Source organism: Lonchura striata, chromosome 5 (genome assembly GCF_050655825.1).
Source record: "Lonchura striata isolate lonStrDom1 chromosome 5, ASM5065582v1, whole genome shotgun sequence".
NCBI lineage: Eukaryota > Metazoa > Chordata > Aves > Passeriformes > Estrildidae > Lonchura > Lonchura striata.
The window spans coordinates 62,826,774-62,850,168 of NC_140707.1; the positions used below are offsets into that span (position 1 = coordinate 62,826,774).

The 23,395-nt window shown below is 38.3% G+C and overlaps 1 protein-coding gene across 1 annotated transcript in view; it reads left to right on the forward strand.

Annotated features, from left to right (window-relative positions):
• The first annotated feature begins 851 nt into the window (after positions 1–851).
• Positions 852–23,395, forward strand: part of LOC146767406 (uncharacterized) — a 99,333-nt gene continuing 76,789 nt past the window's right edge. Inside the window, exon 1 of the mRNA XM_085582394.1 lies at positions 852–891. Within this exon, the coding sequence (XP_085438520.1) occupies positions 852–891 (40 nt within the window). The remainder of the gene's footprint in view (positions 892–23,395) is intronic.

Below are 23,395 nucleotides of genomic sequence, written 5' to 3' on the forward strand. Positions count from 1 at the left end.
GAGAACTACTAATTTCTTATAGTCCTGCAAAAGTCAAGATGGCCCCAGAGAAAGCCAGGAGAAACCTGCTAGTCATTTACGTGACCGGCAATTGTCATTTCTGAGCTTACATCTGGTAGAGGCCACCTTCCTAAAAAGGACAAGACAGGGTGATATTTCTTCTGACACCAAGTTCTCTGGGAGTTAACTACAAACACACTTACACCTTGTTTTAATACTGTTTTAACAAGCAGAAGCAAAGCACTAATATTTTAAAATATATATTTCCTTAGTAAGATTAAAATTCTTCTGTGATTGTTCTGGCATTTAAAATAATAATAGCAATTTTTTTAAAAAATGGTATTTAGCTCATCCTACAAGTTTTTACAAGTTCCACAGAATTATGGAAGATAATAAAATGTGACTGTACTACTAAAAAAACCAATGTGGTGATGTGTCACTTAGTTAAAAGAATTGGCATATTTAGGGATAAATTCTTAAATACTTAATCAGAAGTTCTAAGATACATCAGATAACATGATTCATCTTCTTACTGGTATTTTCAGAAGTGCCTGTTGGTTTCTATGGTCCAGAAAGGAAGTTTTCAATGAGCTGCTCTTGGCCCTTTGCAAACTCCCAAGTCCCAGGTCACAGTGCCACTGCAGAAGAGACCCATTTGCACATAATGCTCTCAGAAAACAGATCTTTGGACATATTTAAGTAATTTTTACAAATTCTGAATCCATCAGAGTCAACAGCAAAACCATCACTAATTTTAACAGGGCCTAGATTTTTCTCTGAAGTCTCTTCACTACTCAGCAACTTCACTGGTGACCAGAAGTGATTTTTGTGAGATGGTCACCTTGACTACCATGGTCAGACTGGCCAAGACACTAAGCAGTTTACTCACAGGTAAGTGAAATTCTAACATTTTTAATTGAATGCACTGCTTAAAACATGGATGACTGAACATAAAACAGGTAAAAATCAGAGTCTGGATTTTGCAACAGATGAGGAAAGGGCCATGAGTCCATGAGGGAAGTATGCTACGACATGATTCCCCCTCCCTCACCTACTCAGCATGTGTACATCAACCAAGTGTCACCATGGCATCCCATAAGTACACAGTGAAATATGAATTAACTCATGGAAATGCTGGTTGCCAACACATTTGTACTTTGTTCTCTAATTCACTTCAGTTTGCCTGTTGTGTTGTTGAGAAGATAGCCTTGAAACAATAGTTAAACTTTTACTCAGTGTAATTCTGTCAAATAAAGGGCCTGATACATTTTCCTATTTTGTTTTTTAACTGGAGACAATGTTAGAGCTACATTTGTAATACACTTTAGTAAAAACTAACCATAGAACCACAGGAAATGTACTGTTCATTGCTCATGGCATCCTGAAACCATGAATACTACATTTTCTTACTTTGATTAGAGACACCAGTTGTTTTTTTAGCCCAATACACAATGGTAGGAGGGAGGTAGGAAATGAAAGCATACTGAAAACATATTACTAATATACTGTGATTTGATACACATGTCCTGTAGCTGGTGTGAACAGCCTGGTAACAATTTTTAATGTGATTAGTGTCTTTTTAAAGGGAATTTGGCCTTCCATTGACCAAATATACAATAATGACCAGAACTAACTGCATTAATAGGAAGAATATCATCACAGAAAGACATGGAAATCTACAATTTCAGTTTGAAATATCACTACAAGACAATGTCAATAATAGTAGTATGTGTATTTCCTATGCAAGAAGATGCATATGTTGCAATTAGAAGCAAAACAAGAATATTTACATTTAGAACATTTTGAGCTACACAATCACTGAAATATTTTCATTGCAAAAGTAAGTTCACTACAGGAGCAATAACAGAAGATAGAGAAAGTGCTCTGAGTGCAGTTGGAGAAATGGTAGAAAATCTATTATATTTCAAAAACATGAACATTTTTCACTGGAAAAAACATAATTAACGTATGCCATGTTCTTGACTGCACACTTCTGAGGCACTGTAGGTTATTTCTTCCTCAGAGGAAACAGAAATCATAATCAATGCAACAGTACATTAATTCATAAATTAGTAAAATCTGAGCATAAACAACTTGATAAACACAGCACCACAGTGTCTTACAGAGCCAGTAAAACTTGTGCATGTGGAAAAAAAAACCATGTAAGACATGACACTGCCCTTTAAAATAACTTAAGAAAGCTTTTCTAAGCTATGTGATACACCAAAACTCTAATAATTTCTTAGAAATTAACCTTCTGACTGTTTTGTACTCAGAAGCACTAGCAGCTATAAATGTGGCTAGATACCTTATGGGTAGGTTCTCTACTGTTGCAAAAAACAGGGCAAAGCATAGCACAAATCTCTCTGAGATAACTGCTAGTAAATTTTAATAATATGAGCAATTATTTATAGCTGAATATTTTGTAAATCAGGATAGCTTTGGCATTTTTGAACCACAAAAAATAATTTCCTTTGCACCAGCCTAATTAGACTTTAAGCAGGCAGCATCTAAACTGATAAAATCACAAATTAAAAAAATAAGGACATTATGGTGTTGAATTTAGTGACCTGAGCAAGTAAAATCCCCATTAAAAGAAAGTTTGTCATCAGATTTGACAAGATGGTGGTTACTAAGCACAGAATTAAATATTTTAGGCATTCACTGGAAGATTTTTCTTTTAAACAGTGGCTGCATTTTTGTTATTAATTCAACAATCCAACCACAGAAAAAGTAAACCATTTAAAGTATTCTTTTGAAAAAAGGCATCAGAGAAGAAAGATGCACTAATTACTGAACATTTCTGCCTCATCCATATATGTGGGTCCTTGATTGAATCCAGCCCGGCATAAGGAAAAATAAAGAGCACAAATTAAATACACTCAGGAGAGCTGAGCTTGGCTTCATGCCCACCCTCATCATAGCTAAATTCCACTTCCAAGATCCACCATAACACTTTCCTCTTAAGCTTCCTCTGGGTCACAATGACCTTTGTTAAACGTTACAACAAGTGATAAAATGAAGACTGGGAGTACATTTGTTGCACAGTTAAAATTGAAAGGAACCAGGGGATCTGAACCAGATTGTAGATAAATATAATATATTGCTCAGCTACATTCCCCTTTGTTCCAGATGTGTGATTTGTTACTAGTTATAACAGAATGCAAGCTGTATTTTGTAAAGATTAAAACTAACAGATTACAGAATGCAGAAGCACCATCTATCAAATTTCTAAAAGGAAATTGCACCTGCCTTCAATCTTGTCCTCATTTGACTGAGCCCTCTGAGAAGCACAATGATTTAATGCAATAGCTCTTCACATTTGAAGGGTGTGGTTCAGCACTGGCTTTGCAAAAATGAGTTTAAGAGTCTAAATTTAGCAGGTAGTAAAAGTTTATCCATGAAAAAAAAAAATAAAGAAAAACTCTCTTCACGTTAACTGTGTACATCAGTGTAATTCACAGATTGTGCCCTGCCACTTCCCTGGGACTGACCTACATCAGCTGTATTTTCAGTCCTACAGTCCTCTCAGGCAAAGTGGGTAGCATACCCACTGCTTTGCACCAATGCCATCCTTCTCACACTTTCAAAAATGTTGACCCCTAAGTTCTTATTAAAAAGTATGGGAGTTTAGCCATGTAGCTGTAGCCCTGACAACTGGCTGTGATCAATGTAAAAGTAAACAGCTATTTAAAGTTAGTCTGTTAAAATGTCCCAGTTTATCTTCAAGCAAAAATGTGAAGCAAAGCTTTGTTTCTATTTGTTCTTTCCCAAAGACAAAGATAAATGATGTAGTAAAAATAATCGTACTGCAATAAGGAAACAAGGCCTGCTATTCACAACATCTCAATTTGAGGCACAGGGAGACAGGTGACAGGAAAAAACTCATTTCATTTGTTATTACTATGGACACTGTTACAATTTTCATTCTTATCTAGTCTCAGCTACTGATATTTTTGATGCTTTAACACAGTCCTTACCAAAGAAAAATTTACACGGGGTTCAGTAACATTCTTGTGAGAGCAAAATTTAGTAAAACAAGGAAGAGCTGCACATGCAGATGATGATGGTCTGGCAGCTGGGTTACACTCAGAGCTATATCCTGCAATGAATGGGGCTATTTTTGCCCCAAGGAACTATTCAGAAACCTGTTTTGGCCCATTACCCTACACCCCCGAGCAAACTTCGAACGCACACATTGTGTCTCCAAAACACAGCAGGAACTACCCGCAACACCAATACAGCTCAGATCCCATCCATCACTACTGCCCTCCCATTCTGTGCAGGGCTCACACCAGGACAGGACCTTCTATTTTGTGTCCCAGCATGGTGCTACTCTGCAGGAGAAGTGCTGCACGCAAAATACTTGCAGGAACTCAGCAGGAACTCAGCCTCATGCAGAGTCAAGAGATTGGCTAACAGTGGAGCTCACTGAGGAGGGGCTTCCCAAGCCCTCTGCAGCAACCCACCTGTCCCTTTCTGCAGATGAAGAGGAACAGACTGGTACACGAGGAAATTTGGAACCAGATTTTGAATTCCCATTATTCTTCAGATTGTGTCATTTTCCAAATGATTTTCCGTGGAAAGAAACACACCACTGATCATGTATTAGGGCAACATTGTGCTGCAAGTCTTATGCAGAGCGACTTATTGGGGAGGCCACAAAGAGGCCTGCCAGAGGAAAAGACATGGGATTGCTTTCAGCCTACATGAAGCAGATCCTTGAACAGGAAGCAGAGAATGAGACAGTAACTCCAAGAGAATGCAGAAGTCAACCTCAAGAGATCAGGTGACTGGTGGCATCATGTATTGGTATGAAGCAAACCCAGCCAGCTCTCACCAAACAAAAATCTCAGCAGGAACACCCAGGCAGGAACCCCTGCGCTGAAGAACAAGACACCATATCCCAGTAAGATACCACATGGGCAGAAATTGCTGCATTATATAACGATGAGCTTGGCTCCTACCTCTCTCCATGGCAGGGATTCTCAGCTCCCAAGGAGTTCATAACTTGAAGGAGCTGTGAGATGTTGCCTCTGGCCATGGGTGTGGCTTTAGCACTACCATAATTTCCTGGCTCTTCTGTCTCTGTTGTCCATGTCAAGCGTTTTGAAGTGGCACTGTTACTTATTTCTAAGCGCAGTTGCCACTGATGCTGAACAGTGATCCATTGTTCCTATTGTTGCTTCTTCACTCAGTGGTTCATAAAAACAATGCTTAAGATGCAACTTCAGCACAGGGAGTCCTAAAACTGCCGAGTGTCAGAAGCTGGAAGAATCACTCTGTACTTGCCCTGCTTCTTATGTTTCTCCCTGGGCACCTTCTGCTGGCTGCTATCAGGAAAAGTGTGCTGAGACCTTTGGTACAAGCATCTACTGCTCCTCTTATTTGCTATAAGAGGACACTAATCAACACTAAGGTGCAGTTATCTTGACCAACAATGTCAATGCTCTTCTCCTGTTGTTTAAAAACTGCTTTCAAAGCGTAACACCTTGACTTTCCATGTCAGTGTCCTTCCCAGATTGTACTGCATTGACTGAAGCAATCTTTGCTTCACGAAGAAAAGCCTGAAATAAATATTGGAACATATTGATATACTCTGGTTTGGACATTACCTAAAAAAAATCAAACACAGCACCCCCCCCACCCTTGAACAAAAAAAAAAAAAAAAAAAAGAAGAAAATCCAATCTGCATTCTGTCACCAGGTTCTCATTAGGATTTACAAATTCAACAATAACAAGTGGGATTTTTGAGGAAGGGGAAAATTAGCAAAGATAAAATTTACCAGCATTTTCCAGCTTTTGATAAAATGTCAAATGGGTGTTTATTTATTTTTTTTTTCCCATTTTGAAATCCTAATTTCAACAGCTGTTTTCTTTCTCCCCATGGAAAATGAGATAAATGTTTCAAAACCATAAGCAAGTGGCATTATCTTCTACTAACAAAATTCCCTATTTCATTAAGAAATTCTGAATCAGAGGGTTTCCATTTCTTAAAAATAAAAATTAAAAAATCAGAAACTTTATATTCAAGAAACAAGTAAACAAGAATTTTTCTGTTCTCATAAAAAAGTATGATGTACTATATGTGCAATAGAAAAACTAATGATCAGAGCTGCACAGCAACTCTGAATTTTAAACATATGGCAGAAGAGTATGTAGATTTCAAAGCAAAATAAAGCTTACTAAAATGACCTGATAATTTTGAAGGCAGAGGCTTAAGATTAAAGAAATCAATGCCCACAGGATCCAAACAGTCACACCAGAAAATGTGGGGAGTCTGGGGAAAATCGTGTATAGTTTCTGAAGGGAACTTTTCTTTAAGCTATTTAATAAAACAATTGTTCAATAGATGCTTGCCTTTCTCTTGAGTAAGAGTTACTCCCAAAGGAAACAAAGCTCAATATGATTGAAAAATATTTGTAAACTTATATATTTTGAACAAACAGAGGAATGTATTTACTAAGGAATGGGTAGCTTATCTATAAGGAACAACTAATGAAATATGCTGTATCATTTGTTATCACAATAAATGGCAATACTTGAATATAAAGCATATTCAAATGCTTTGTCACAGTATTTTTAACAATATAGCTGTAAACTGCATATGATACACCAAACTGACTGAAAAAGAAAGATACTGTGTTATTCCTGAACTATAAAACAAAGCTAGTTTTTAAAAATGCATTAAATTAATGACAAATCTTAAATCTTCAAAAAGGAATTCATAAATATTACACATCCATTTAAGGTTTTTTTAAACAATAAGATTTGTAAGAAAGATACTTGCAAACAGATATTACATTTGAGATTATATTAACCAAAACTATCTCTGCGTATTTAAATGCTTGCAGAGATTTGTTTCTGGCTAACAATTCAAATCATACGTCATACCACAGTTTTGGATAAACAATGATCAAAACAGACTAGAAGAGCAATCATGAAAGGACTAAACAGAGAGAAACAATAATGATGAAATGTTGATTTGTCCCTGTATGGCAGATTAAGGAACCTGTACAGAGCGGATGTCACATTTTTTTAGCAATGCATGTACCCAAATTTGCTTTTGGCAAACATTGCTTAACTGCTGCTGTTTTTCATGAAGCCAATGAAGACTGGGTTAGATAATGAGCTGGCATGCACTTTTGAAATGTTTACTGTGTTCCTTAAAGTAAGGGAAACATGCTGGTTCTTAAACTAATTTGTTTTTTGTTATTGGCTACCCCCATCTCTCCCCTAGTATTCTGTTCTCCCTGTCTTTGGAACAAACAGAAGATGACTGAATCTTTTTATACTTTTTTTTTTTTCCCTCTTACAATTATACAACCAAAAAATCTGTAGTTTTCAAATGGCAAACAACTGAGCCATGTCAAGAGCCATGTTAATCTCATGTGTTCACTCCATTGTTAACAATGAAGGAAGGGGGATGGGGAGGACAAAATAAAATCTGTCTATTCTGGCCTAAATGCAGGACATGAACGAGGAGACATTCCACAAACAATGTAGTCTTTTTCTTCTGGCAGGGGGGAGTGATGGGGAAGATGATGGCAGCAGGACTTTTATGGAAGGAGAAGCTGTACCCATCTTGACAGTCAATACAGCATTCAGAAAGCTTCCATGGTGGGAAGAATTTCCCACCCTTTGTTAACTAGGAACTTGATTTGAAAATGCAGTTTTTAATTAAAATTGGCACTTCCAAGCTTCATGCTGGCATCCACCATCTTGCTAAACACTGAGCTCATTTGTGGTTCCAGCAGTTTGCAAGGGCAGTCTCAGAGGAGACAAACCATTTCCCATCCTGCCACCCTTACTCAGTCCTTCATCCCCATCTTATCATGAGTACATGGGAAATTTACTCCACTAAGACAAAGCAAGGACTGTAGGATATGGCCTCATTTGGCTAGAATCCACAGATGCTAGTCTTTATTACTTTTAAGGCATTATTAACGGAACAGAATTCTTCAGAAATGTTTGGAGAAAAACAGGGTCAGTTATTTTTGAGGCTTCTGCATGCTTCATTTCACTCAGACATCTGCAACCATCATAATGGATAGAGATTCTGCTGCTTAGCTCACATTTCGTTCTCTTCCCACCTATTCTGCAGACCGTAGAATTCAAAGACAGAAATTCCAGACTATTGCCACAAACAACAAAAATTTCTGGGTAGATAAGATGCAGAATTTACCTATCTATTTCACATGACTGGACAAAATGGCTTATTTATTTTATTGATTTAATGAATAGATTTGCATATGTAATGCCTTCTGACTTGAGGGATCTCAAATGAAAACTAAATTTACAAGACTGCTGAAGAAACTAGCAAAGTATCTTCATAGTATCTTCACTAGGAGATCACATTTATCATTATTTATCATTTATCATTATTTAGGACCTTTTTCTAAATAGTTCTCTGAGGGAATTTTTTTTTTTAAAAAGTCTATTTTTTCTAGCCATGCATATTCTGAGATGATGAATAACAGGCTGGGCGGGTAATTTTTCTGGTTTTTAAATTTTATTTGGATTGATGTCTTTACAATGTCTAATATTGTTAGGTTCACTACAAAGGATTTCACTTCATCTTACAGTAAAAGAAAAATATTATGCAAATTGCATAAAGGACTTCACAAGATATCCAGTTCATGTGAATACTAGCTAGCAAAGCAAGCTGTTGTTGGCTTTTGAAAAATCTGTCAACAATTAAGCGCATCAAAAGAAAATTCATAAGCCGATTTAGCAGAAATGTCTCACAAAGCCTGAGCCCTGTAAGGTACATTCATGTATTTAGTTAAAGTTATATTCAAGAATTAAAGTAATTGCCAAAGATCCATATATTTGAACTAAAAGCTTGCAGAATGTACAAATCCAAATATAGAAAGAACCTCAAGATTTCTAAATTACTGCAATTTGGAGTCATTTGCAGAATGATTTTCCAACAGGAATAAATCAGTGTTCCAAGCCTTCTCATATTATTCTGAGAAATATCATCTTTCAACAAGTAGTACAAAAAATGAAAGCTATCTAACACCTATCCCCAGTGTCCATTTACCAACATACATCTTATGTACATCTGTACAACAAAACCCAGATCTTCATTACTGCATTTAGAACATTCTATAGTTTTTATTTAAGCCAGAGGACATGATTTTAATAGGGTTCTACAGAATATGAGAGTTCCTCAATCCTGAAACCAAAGAAAGTAATCCAACAAAAGAATATGTCTGCACTGCAAACTGTCTCTCCATCTCCCAAAATCCTGCTACAGAGCACACAGAGCCTTGCAAAAAAACAGGAGTTCTTTTGTCTTGTGACTTGTCCAAACCATGCTTAGCAATCTAGAGAAGTCTCTTCAGGAAACTACAGGCATCATTATGGAAATTCTCTCTTCACTGCATGTTAATTTGATTATTTTTATTCAGAATTTTGCACGTATACACCACTTGACCAGATCTGACTCATCACACTTGCCCTGTGTTTAAGATTTTATCCTAGCTTCTTCCAGTAATGAATTTGTGTTGATTTTGTAAGATCCTGTTCATGACCTCAAAGCTAGTTCATAGGGTCAGACCTTTCATTTTTCTGTGTTCAGCTATTACTTTCTGCCACTGCTCTTCCATTATTCAACCTCCAGTCTTACAGGAATAGGACTTGGCTGATACTTATTTTTGCGAAATTCTTTGCCTTCCGATTTCAGGAATTTTGTAACTCTGTGCTTCAGCGTCTGATTAAATCTGCATTAGGATTCTGTCCTTAATCTAGAGTTCAGCAAATGTTTTAGCTTCGGTCTGAGGCAACTTGCAAGAGCAAAACTAAAAACATTTACGTTTTATTTGGAGAAATCTATTGGGGAGCATCTGCTACACTATCTTTCCACATTTGTAGATGACACTTACTCATTGGCTACTGTTTTTTTCCTTTTACATATGAGCACAGTGCAGATATTGCCAGAAAAAAAAATCAATGTTGAAGGGAATTCAAGGTAGCATGACTGTACTAGAAGTTTCAAAACTCAGTAGTAACTGTGCCATTTCTCCCCAAGTAAGCAGCCCAATACTTAACTTTATTTGACTGAATCCAAATACTAAGATAGAAATCATATAGGTGTGAAACAAGCAATTTCCATCCCATCATGTAAAAATACTACACATGAGTTGCACAGTACTCATTAATCACAATACTGTTCATCGTTCCAAATCAGACTCAGTGATTTTTATAGACATCTGTTTTCTTTCACATTTACCACATACATGGATGTAGTGTCACTATTACAGAGATTTGACTCATCGAAAAACATCACAAATCAACCACTAAATCAGTGAGGAATATGCAGCCCATCAGAAGCCATGAATAATATAAGATCCATATGGGCTTGGATAAAATTACTGAATCTGTGAGGCCATCAGGCTTTTTGCACCCTGCCTTGCTGGAGATGAGGTGGTGCTCAGCAAGCAAGCTTTCTGAGCAGCCAGCAGCCGCAAAGCTCCTGGAAGCTGGTGGACATAACTATCTCCTACTCAGTCTAAGTGAGGGAGCAAGAAAATACTTCTTTTGTTTAGCAGTAAATATAACAATAGAAGCTACAAGCTAAAGCACGAATTAGCATGACAAGGTTGGAGGAGGAACTGGGCGGTGCAGCCTGAGGGATCTCCTCCAGACTCAAACACAGAAGCAGGAGTTGGACTTTGCTTGTTATAACTACTTCTTGTCAGAAGAAAGTAACAAGAATGAGAAGACAGTCCAGAGAGGGGTTTGTAGAGACAGTAATACAATCCTCAAAGAAAAGCAGAAAGCTTTTGGGGGAAAGTGATAGCTGCTGGAGGACTGATCATGGCTGGGACCAGGGACAGTACAGCCACTGTGCTGGTCAAAACAGGGACATGCTGTTAGAGCACTGCAGTACCACAGTGGAGCTGCTGCTCCTGACTCCACAGTGCCAACCATTCTCTTCTGCCATGACAGAGGGCCTGGGCTGCAAAAGTGGGACACCAAAGACCCAGGTAAGTCCCACCTGACTGTTCCTGCCACACTTCTCCCATGATACCACCCTGTACTATACAAGAGGATGGGGGCAGGCTTAGCTCAGCAATGCCAAGCAATAGGACAAGAGGCAATGAGCAGAAACTGAAGCACAAAGAGTTCCACTCAGACATAAGGCTGAACTTCTTTACTGTGTTGGACAGATTAACCAGAGAGGCTGTGGAGTTTTCTTTTCTGAAGATATTCAAAAGCAGTCTGGAAACAATCCTGAATAATGTGCAGCAGGGCACCCTGCTTGAGCAGGGAGGTTGGACTAGATGACCTGCAGTGGTTCTTTCTCACTCTCACCTTAATGATTCTGTGTTATACTTCTTGCCCAAAAATGTCCTTACACCAGGAGGAGTTGGCACCAAGCATATGCTTCCATTGGAGCTGCTAATCTGGGTTCAAATCTGAAGTCAAAGTGGGAATTCTACCCTTGGAGTACTCTCCTCTCCAGACAGACAGCACGGTTACTACCAGCTCCAAAGCAACCAGCTGGCACAGAGCAGCAGGGAATACCTGTGTACATCCTTCTCTGGGGCATCATATCCTCCACGTCCCTCCATGGATCTAGCTGTTATTTTGCAATGTGTGCTTGAAGCAATTGAAAGACTCTCACTGGCTTCACTAGGTTTAGATCAGATATTTCATAGAAATTCATGATGGAGAATGACTGACTAAAGGCTGCAGGATTTAGCAAGTATTTTTATGAGGGAATGCACAATTGCTACTTGCTGCATACCTGAGAAGCATAAAAGTAACAAAAAAACTTCAGGCTCCAAACCCCTATTTTATCTCTGAATTCAGGTATTTTAACCAAAGAGACAGAAAACAAGCTGGATTTTTTTTTTTTCCTCTAGCTTTTCCTACTGACTTTCCTCTGAATTTTTCTGCTGTTCATCCCACGCTGAGGTTTATCTTTCTGCCCCCAGTCAGAGTATAGTGTTGGATACCTAATTTTAAGTTGCTACCTTTGTGATTCTTTACTGCTATAATTTTCTTTCCAAATTAGTTATTTTAATGTATTTATACTAGTACAACAGTATTCAATTTTTACAAAACACCTACTTGATATCTAAGCTGTGTGCAACTCTTGGCAATCTACTAACATAGCAGAGAGGCCAGGTTTGCAGAAAACTGTCTCCTGCAGATCTAAGAAGTATCTTGTATTAAGCATATTAAAAAAAAAAAAATGAACATCTTCTGAAAGCTAAGCAGTTATGAAGAAAAAACAGATTGGAGTCTCTAAAGAACAGAGAGAGGGCAAGTAATTTGTGCTAAGGCAGTCAGGAAATCACAAGCCTAGAAAGACCATGCAGAAAACTGTCTGTATTTTGCCAGTGCTACTGAACAATACCCTACTGCCTGGCTTTTTAAATACTTTTTAACATTTAGCCCTTTTTAAATGTGTAATTGTGTTATGGATACTAATTTCCTCAGAACTAAGTATAATTATTCTTCTAAATATTTGGTCCATCTCTATTGTAAGCTCTTCTTAAGACAGCTTCAAAATATTGTTAATATTTTTGAGTTAATAGTGTATTTAGAAGGTCGTGTCAGGTTATTGCGGGGAGGATTAAAAGATTTTCTTTCCTCCAGAGCCCTTTGTTATAAGAAACCAAAGAAATTTAAAACAGGATTTATTCCTTAGAACCACGACAAACCAACAGAGTACCGTGGCAAGAGCATGAAGTAAGAGCACTCTGGGCCAGGAAATTTACAAAGAGAGCTTTCTTCAAACTCAAAAGTTGAGTTGAAATTTTAAAGCTCTTAATGGTTCTACATTAAGGGCAGCAAAAGACAACTGGTTTCACAGTCATTCCCACTTACAAATTCTCTTTCAAAAGACTCTGATACAATAACTGGTGAGCTAGTGGCTGTCACTAACACAGGCAGACATTCCTGGCACATATAAGCTTCATTCGGTACTTGTCAAGCCAAGCCCAGCTGGCTGCTCCCACTGCCACTGGCAGGAAGAAAGGATAGTGATGAGCATCATTTCAGTGGAGAAACAGGAAAGACAGACAGGAAGGAAGAAAATAAAAAGGAGAACCCAGGAAAGTTTGGTCTCAGATGTCAAAACAAATCCACTGACAGATAAAATGGATTTTCTCAACAGATGTTACTTAGAAACAAACAAGTCTCTCAACCCTTAGGATCATGCCTGTAGGAAGTTTTAAGTCAGGTCTGCATCTTCATAGGAGTGCTGTCATATTAGACAACTACTTAGACAGAGTAATGATAATATCAGGGTGAATGATAGGTCAATTGAAGTGGATGTGCCCTCTGACTTAGTTTCAGATTGGAATGAACCAGCCTTATGAAATGATTGTGGATGTCCCAAAATACATTGCTCAGAAGAAATTTATTTGGAGCATGTCAAAACCCCCCAAATCCTACAAAAACCAAAGCATTAGGTATTGTGGTGGTTTCCTCTTATTCTTTTAAAATGATCTATCAAATAAACACAGCTTAGACCTTGCTTTCTACATTATCTTATTCTGTTTACACTATCTTATTCTGTTTACATTACCTTCTACAGTATCTTATTCTGAAAAAAAAATATATGTAGATATGTTTTTCCCTCTGTCATTAAAGTTACCTTAGCATGACAGTCACTTCTAAACATGACATCAAAGTGGTTTCTTAAGCAACTGAAAGTAAGAGCATTGGTCACATGCTTATGTTCTACTGGAACTGGGCCTATAACTATTCTGACCATTTCCAAATGAATGTGTCATGCCATAATGGATATCCTGAAAAAAGAACTGATGCAACAGCATCAACAGCAATATTTATATATTGTTTTGAAAGATTTCATGAACAGGTGGCTTTCATCTACTACACAGTATTCCTAGCTTAGCTACTGCAACGGTGAACAGATGTTTTTCGGCATCATCAATAGGATTACTCTAGAATTTTCTCATCATAAATCAGCACACTGCAATGTTCATTCTGGTGGGCAGTTAATATATCCTGCTTCTATCAGTTCATCTATATGATAGTTCAGAGGAGGATGAATGAGCTCACTTCTATTTGAGATGACAGCTTGATGCAGCATTTCCAGGCTTAGCCTAACATGCCCTTACTTGAGGTCAGCCAGCAACCAGTCCCAGAAAACATGTTTGTTAGATGTAACTGAAAACAGTTTAGCACTCACATTAAAGTAATAATTAAACATGAACAGTGTGCCTTGATGTTGTTTAAATGAATGACACATTCCATGCCCAGAGCAGTTTTCAACCCAGTTTTGTGACAGACAAAACACAATAAGTGATCCAAGAAAGAATTAATGAAAAGAGTACCAAGAGGTTAAGCAGCTATCATTCTGACTGAGCCATATATTATGGTGTCTCAATAATGTACCTCAACAGAGAAGGTGGAGCTCAGTTGCATCCAGCATGCCTCCACTACAACAGCTGGCACAAACGATCAGGTGGGCTTGTTAGCAGCTTCCTCTTGAGAGCTGTTATGTAAGCATGGAGACTGTAACAAGAGAAAGAAATGGAAAATAGCTAGATAAAAATCAAGAAAAAACCTTATTTATAAGCATCTACCTTTGTAATTCTAACCTGACAGAAAAAGGAAACATAAGTTTTTTTCCTCAACTGTGTAAACTCTAATTTAAAATAGCTTTTCATAGAGATTTGTTTACACAGTTTGTATCAGCTAGACATTTCCCAGAAACCCAGAGCAATTGATACTATTGACATCTGTACCAAGAAGTTTCTCTTCTCTCTCTAAATCACAATGCTAAAATGAGAACCCTATGTCAAGTGACTCTAGACACACTGCAAAAATCCACTAAGCAGTAAGTAAGCACTTAAAGAAATTAACTTTTATTTGGGCTGGATGCAGCTGCAAAAATGGGGCAGGAATGAACAGGTTAGAATGCCCCATTACTTGGCCTATTTGAGTCATTAGAATTCTCTATACTGTGAAAGAGTAACCATTTCTCCACTTAGAATTATGAAAAGAATCTTAAAAACAGGTCCAGAAGCAGCTACACAGTTAAGTAACTGAATCCCAGCCTCTGATGTCTTGCTTTCTAAGTGACACTCCTGAGCTGCCCATTTCCAGGTATACTCCCAATGGGCTTTCCTCATCTTAACAATCCTTTCCAATTCAGCATCTGCAAATGAGGCTTCTCATTATACACAGGGTTTAGGCATTTTCATTCAGATGAACTATACTAGAACAGCTACCTTCAGCACTATAACATTTATTTCTTGTGTATCTAAGCTGTCAAAAGGGCCCCTGGCCACAGAACTGCTTTGTACCTGCTCTGTGCCATGTGAGGGGACACTGGCTCACATGAACAAGAAGAGATGGCTCAGCCTCAGACAGCTGGTGAGGCTACTGTGTCCAAGTGTCCCCCTCATTCTCCCTGAGCTGATATTTGAGCTGTTCACAAACCAGCTGCTGAACCACTGGAGTTATTTAGCTCTTCAAGGGTGGGGTAAACAGCTAGAGGTGATAACCACATTAGCTGTCTCAAGCTGGCAGTAACATATAAATCAATCAGAGGCCTCTAGGCACATTGAAATGGAATACACAGACACCAGCAAACTAAGCAGGAAGCTGCTTAAACCAGCCCTTAGGAAACACAAAGACAAGTGCAGTATAAGACTGCACACACACACACTCACACAGATTCACAGTCACAAATGGCTCAATCTCAGCCTTGGTTTTCTGTTCTTCCTCTGCTGAGAGATTTTTATCCTACATCTCCCAGCAGAAATTCAGCCATCAAGATACCCGAGCAGGTTCCCACTGTCCTGCCCATCATCTGTATACACACACCTTTTTATTTTCTTCCTTTTTAAAAAATACTATTTCTCCTTCTAGATGCCAATTAGTCTCAATAAATACATCTACCTCTCCTTCCTCTGTAGTAAATATCCTAAGATATATTTTCTAGAAATCATTCTTTTTCTTATCCCTGCATAGGGAAAATTTAGTAGGAACATAAGTAGGAGGGCACCAAGTACAAAAACCCCAGTCCTAGATAGTGTTACATCATTCTCCTGGTGAAATGTTTTAATTCACCAAAACAGGCGAAAAAATCTCAACATCTATTGACTGAAAGGTAAGAACCCTAAGGAATGCTTGATTCAACACCACAAAACAGGCCTTTTTCTGACTAAATTATACATATTCTCTACACTTTTTTTTCTGTAACCACAAGCAAGACAGAAAAGAAAGAGGATGAGAACACATTTCCCTCAGTTTTAAGATGTGGGCTGAACCCCACAGGGATTGATGTGGTCAGGAAACAGGCAGGTGGCACAAATTCAGAAGCAGACTGATAGGTTCTGTGGGTATTTCACTAGCAGAAACTAGCCCAAAAAGGATTGGCATAGAGGGAGAAAAGGTAGGTGGGAAGGCAGGCAAATGCCAGTGACACCTAGAGATATCCTAAGCACTAAAGAGACATTTAAATATAATTCCTCACATTAATAGATATAATTCCTCACATTAATCTAGCCCACTAGTTCTGGTGATTCAGTTGCCTGCACAAAGAATTGTGCTATTCTGCCAGAAAGTTGCATATCTATGGAAACATATGGAGAATTTCAGCCATCACCTTATCTGCACTGATAATTTATTTTCTTGAGATAAAAGCAGCAGCTATAATGGCAAGAAAGTAAAAATATTATGCTTGTTCATACCTTCTTTTCATACAGTTTAAGAAGAGAGAACTTCCCCTCTTCTTTATGCTCAGCACTGGCAGATAGTGTGACTTCCCTTCTAGAGCCACACACATTGTGTGTACAGGTTGTGTCCAACACTAACCTACAGAACCATTCTAAGGAAAAACACATAAAAGAGAAGTGTACTTAAAAATAGAGTCACAATCATGTGCTGTACTCAGCGTGCTTAAACAGTGCACGTAATACAGGTCAGTTAATAACCACTCACTCCTCAGGTTTCTAACGTGAAGGAAGATACAGAATGGAACCATAGTTCAGCCTGGAACTAATTCTGGAGTACAGCCAGACTCATGCAATCCATAAAAATTCCTGTGTCAAAATGATGTGTCCCATTGTCTTGATGCCTTGATCAAGTTTTTGAAGTTTCTCATTTTTGTGACATCTCCTACACTAACAAACTTACCGTAAACATATGCTAAACTAACTTACCACCACTAAAGTTCTGCTCAAGAATATGCCTTCGAAATTTTTTAATTGGTATATGTAGCAGTGAATGCTGTCCTTGTATAGCTAGTTCTCTTCTGTACAAATTACAGAGTCCCTTGACAAGGTAGTGAAAATGCAAACATTATTGCAAAAATTCCCTTTGCCTGCAACACCTTACAAAGTTACATGCTTTACTTATCAGCCACCGATGAACTGACTACAAGAAAGTAACAGTAACACTTAGTCCTCCTGTAAATAATCCTAAACACAGAGTTCTCAATTATCACAGCAGTCTTCAGACAATAAATCAGCATCCCCTTGTTTTATACTTAATACTTCCACATTTTTACTCAGGTTTCCCATCAGAAAAGAAATCCATTTTATTAAAAGGATTTTTTTTTAAGTTTTTTCCACTTCCTTCAGTTATTTGCATGGGAGAACTGGAATGGCAATTTACCAGAGCATATGGAATATAGGTAGAGCATACAAGTACCCTGTATTTTCATAAAGTCTCTCCTAACCTCCTGAAAAGCCACTGAAAGAATAAGAAAAAACAATTCCTATTATAACTCAGTAAACCTTGTTAAGATTGTTAAGGAACCTCTGCACTCCTGGTGGGATATGGGTTCCTCCTTGCCCCAGCCGTCACATGGTACATGCTCTCCACCAGAAAAGCAGCCACGGGTTCCTGACCAGGGAGAGCCTTGCCGGGGATGTGTGGTGCCACACCTGCCTGCCCCGGCTGGTGCAGCAGCCAGGGGGGATTGCATCACATGAGATAGGAATGCGTGGTGAGAGATCCCCAGTTCTCAGAGACTGAATACATATGAGGGCTATGATTTTTGAAGCCAAATTCTTATTAAAAACAATAGAAATTTGGGTGTATAAATCCCTTAGTCTCTGTCCAGCCAAAACAATTCCTCTCCCCCCAGCCTCTAGCTGCTACCCATTGGTTAGCACTGCTGGTACCATTTTTTAGAAGGATTTGTTGCACAAAGAGAGAGACTTATTAAAAACAGAAAAGAATGTGTTGTGCCTCTGTAGCCAGAATCATAGTTTAAAAATCTGCATGCTGTATTTTCCTGAATGCTCAAAAGATACAAAAGAGTTATAAACCCATAAGAACCACCTAAGCTCAAGTATATGGCTGGTTTTCATCTCCAGTGATTCAAAGGAGGTATGTTTACTACTGCACCTGGCACAGCATGCTTCCAGAAGAAACATTAAAAAACAAAAATGTTGTCATTAGGTTTTTTTTTTCTTTTTAAACACTTCTCTCCATTATATATTGGTTCAAATTACTTGTGATCTGTTTTAGGATAACAGTCTAAAATGAAAATATTTTCATCTTATTTTATGATTATTCTCTTTTACTATAAATAACCACTCAGCTATCAGGCTCTTTAGAGTCCTATTTTGTCTTTCCACTTCACTCTATAGATGGATTGACTAAAATACAAGAAGGATTATTACCTTTATTGAGCTAACAAGGTGTAATTGTTTTCTCTGCTCAAGGTGAAATTCACCCAGAAGAACCAGCAGCTTAGTGCATATTTGTGACCAGACCCTGAACTACTTGTACAACCATTTCTTCTATTACTTTCTATTTAAGTAATGTGAGTTCAGCTAGATATTTGTGATTTTGCCAGGAATGAAGGAGAGGAAATAAAGCAGCCCTTTAAAAAACTCTCAAAGCCGCTGGAGGACAAGTCAGCTGATGAGTATGTTTATTGCTCTTAAATAATTTGGGAAGAAAAGAGGAACCATTTCAGTGTTGAGAAACCTGTTAGTGAATAGACCAGACACTAGGTAAATTGCTATGTTTTCTTTTTATTTTTTTTTCTGCTTTGTAGATGACTATCACAGCAAGATTATTTTTTTTTCTGTTACAATTATTTCTGAGATGAACAGAGACGTCCATTGTCAAACCAGTGTCCCAGGGTGTCAGCTGCCTGCCTGCCAGAAGCCCAAATCCATGATATTACAGACATACTGCCAAGTTTCAGCCAGTGATCCAGCCATTGCCCAACGCTGTTCATGAGCACTAATAAAACTGTCAGGTGTGACTCAGACCAGACCAACCAGAAGTGACTACTGGCTCTGGGGAAGGGCTGGGGAAACAGGGACACAGGAAGTATTCTGGACAACCTTCCTAATGGAGATGAAAAATAAATCATCTCAGACCATTCTATTTTGTTCCATGTTTATAGCCCACAGGTTAAAGGAGAAAAAGCAAATAGGATCTCAAGTTTAGAAAGATTGTGACACAAGCTGTACAACATGCCCTCAGCATTTTCATCAGGAAACCAGTAGAAGAAAGTTCTTCAAAATACATTACCGTATGATTCCTGGATGAAAACTGTATCATTATCACTTTGTTTTGAAAAGATTGACTAAAGCCCAGCAGAATGGTGGAATATGTAGATACACTTCAAAATTGCAGAACATCTGGCTGTGAAAAGTAGAAAAACCTTCACAGGTTGAAAGGGTTGTCAATTAACAATTGCCTGTGAAACTGATAGAATGAAATAAAAAAGACAAGCTCTGCACTTCAGCAGGAAAATCAAATTAGCAACTACAAAGTAGAAAAAAGCAAGTTAGCTACAGAATTGTAGATGTTAGAAGTATAATTCTCTTGTAAATATGGTGTTCTATGAGAGGTAACTAATCCACACCTTCTGGTACTTGCAATAACTCAAATCAAAAATAAAGCCCAATTTTGAACTATATCTTTCAAGATTTATGCAGATTCAGTCCAGAAAAGGGAAAAAAAAAAAAAGGTTGGAATATACAATCTAGGAAGAAAAGCTGAAAGATTTGGGTTTGTTTAGTCTAGAAAAGAGACTGAGGGAAGACATAAGTCTTCAAATATGCAAGATGCCGTAATAAATATGACAGTGATCAACTGTTCTTCAGGTTCAGCAAGGTTAGAAGAATAGTTCCTCTTGCCGTGTGGTAAAAGGAGATTTGTTGGCTATTAGGACAAAATAACTAACAAAAACAGCCATACACTGGAACAGCTCACCAAAGCTGGTCATGGAATCCTCATCACTGGAGTCCATTATGGAAAAGTTAGACACATCACTGTCAAAAATAGTCTTGGCTCAGCCACAAAACAGAGAGATGAACTGGTTGCCTGAGCTCCCTCCCATTCCTACACTTCTATGATTTACTAGGGAATATGCAGTTTCTTGCACAAGCCACTCTTTTTAGGGGTTTAGTAAGTCACATTGACTAATATATTGCATGCAAAAATCTCTATCCCAATGCCAAGTATTCCAAACTCTATTTAAAACTTTACCACTGTAAAAACTGTTATGTTCTAGCAGGAAAATACAGGAAGTAGTACTCTGCAATATTATCGTACCAAGGGACAAGCCAAGTAATTTCAAAAGACCTTTAAAAATCTCGTGTGTGACAACAAGGCAAGGTCAGAAAAGGCCAATGACATTTGTCTCAGAGGTAAGAAAACCCCAACACAGTTGGGGTTGTCACAGTCTGACAAAAGCCAACACACAGCAGTGGCTGAGGGCTACATAGAAATTGATTCAACACACTGGTACAGCAGGAAATCTCTGGTGTCCAGGGCATCTTGAGTATAAGAACTTAACATCTAACTAGCTGACATATTTCAGAAGCTTTCATCCTAAAGGTGAAATATCCCTGGGGATATCCCTGGTGAATTTATTAAGCATGTCAGACACTTAATAAGGAATCCCTGAATATTTATAACATTGCATTAGGAAAGGTAATTCTATTTTCTGCATCAAACTATAATCAGTTCTTTGCAGAATGGCGTAGAAGGCATTTGCAGATTGTAAGACCCAGCAATGAGTCCATTATAGACTCACTGACAAAGGCATTGCTTCATGTGTCACCATGTGTGACACATCTACTACAAAGAACCAAAATTCCTGTCTCAGACCTTACATACCACTGAGTAAAACCAAGAAGAAAAGGAAGTCTAGTCCTTTGCTAAGAATGAGAAGAAAGGTTAAAGACTGCCATACTGCTGGCTCTGGCAGAAAATACTCTTCCAAGAAGTGTGGTGGCTCCACTCCACTTTAACAACTAATGAAAACATTAGCGAAGTCCAATGAAGGCACAATAGCATACTGTTAAATTCTAGGGGAAAAAAAATCAATTAAAGCTAAAATATTCAACACCTGAGAGCTGTTATCAGCTCCATAAAAGATCCACTGAAATATCCATGATGATCTGACAAGGCATAATTCTGAAAAGTCCTTCTGAAATCTCGCAAACTTCAGTGATACCCAGGCAATTGGTATATGCTGTCTTGGTCAGAGTCTCCTGAATTATTTGCCTTCAAAAGCATTTCACAAAAGTGTCTGATGACAGCATGGAAGAATGTAAGCTACCTGCAAAGATAATTCATAAGAACAATAGCCAAGGACCTGAAGGAGCTCAATTTTCTTGCTAAAATTTTTCAGGCAAGCTTCTGCAAAACATCTTTCAGTTTTAGAACATTTCTACCATAGGGATTCTGTTTTTCAGAGATCCCATTCCTGCATTCCTTGCAAACCCAAAAACACCCACTGACATCATTGGGCAATGCATTGGCATCAGGAATACAGGACTAAGCCAACAGAAGTTGTGGGTAGCCAAAACTGTGCTGGAAACAATTCATCCCGGTTTGGTCAAACCAACTTTTGAAATCATAGCTGGTGACCTTCCTGGGGTCCTAGCAGACCCCACTCCCTGCCATGCTTAATGCAGATGAGAGCACTTCTCACCTCCTCAACCCTCACAAGCTTGGACCCAGAAATCCTTTTTCCCACACTTAGGGAAGCAGTTATTCCTGCTTCCTGGCCCAGCCGCATTCCCTTACTCCCTGGCCCCACTCCCGGAACCAATTCATATGCAATGGGCTACATATCCTGCTGGTGAAGAAGAGCTAGGAGGGACTGTCTCAAAAAGATTTAAAATCTTATTAATGAATACAATATGAACTTCAAAGTCCTACTGGGGAGCACTATTTGTGTAATGGCAAGAAAGAAAAACAAATGTATCTTGAATCCTGACACTATTAAAGGCAGTGGAGAGAAACACACAGGGAACCAAGATTTCAATCAACAATTGATTTGAGACTTATTCTTGTAGTGGATGGAAGGAATCTATTCCTGAGAGAAGCATAGAAAAGGAAACTCTGGATGGAAAGAAAACAGAGATCACAAAGGCAAAGTGCAAGCGTTGAGAAAAAGCCAGAGTGAATTACAACAAAAGCAGCTAAAACAAACTAACAAAACCATGTTAGTTAAAATGGGAAAAATAGCTTTGTTGGTATTAGCTTAATAGGCTTCCTGTAAAGAGTCAATGGGCCCTTAATTTTCTGTTATTAGTACTGTGCTTAAAGAACCTCAATCATCTTTTTACAACCCAGACATATGACCACCATATAACCCCAGGCATATAAAGAGCAGAGACACTGCAGATTCAGGACTAACTCTGCTCTCAAGTTGGCAAACTAGTTTTGGCCACTAGCTTGCAGGGGAGGGAGCAAATCCAGCCCTTGGCATGAAAATGTCTTATTCAGGTAATCAGGGTCAGTTGCTCCCATGCAGTTGTCAAAACCTTTGGAAGGTTAACCACCTGTCTTGTCCCAGGCATGTTATGATCAATTACATTTCTGAAAAAAAAAAAAAACAATTATTGTATTTAACAGTCTCATCCAGCTACTTACTGCTGCAGGTTGTTGATGTGTGACCTGTGATGAACCCTGAGGAAAACACAGAATCTCAAACACAAAACTCTATTGAGAAAATCCCTTTCTGTAGGGGGATCACTCTAAAGCAAAAGTCCTTTTCCTTTTGTATATTAGAAAGAGTTGGGAGACCAGTATTATATTGTAAACTTGGTTTCTCCCTACCCTGCACAGTACTGCACCAGTCTTCCAACTATAGCACACTCCTACCTAGTGAAGCAAGAAGACAGAAACATGATTATTATTTTCTTTACTTTTCAGGCAATGATAGTATACAGGGAGAAAAGAGAAGAAGACAGGACAATGTTAATATGATTAAGACCTTTAAGTAGATCAGTTACAGTTCTGAGTATTCTTTCTGCAAAACCAACACCGAAATACAAGGACCAATTCTTGGTAATACAAGTTGTTTTCCCAGACAGCATATCACTGGTAAAAACTCTGCCAGACTTCCTGCCAGCCTCCTCAGATTTTGGATGATGTTCAGAGACTGAACCCTCCAGACTACAAATATCAA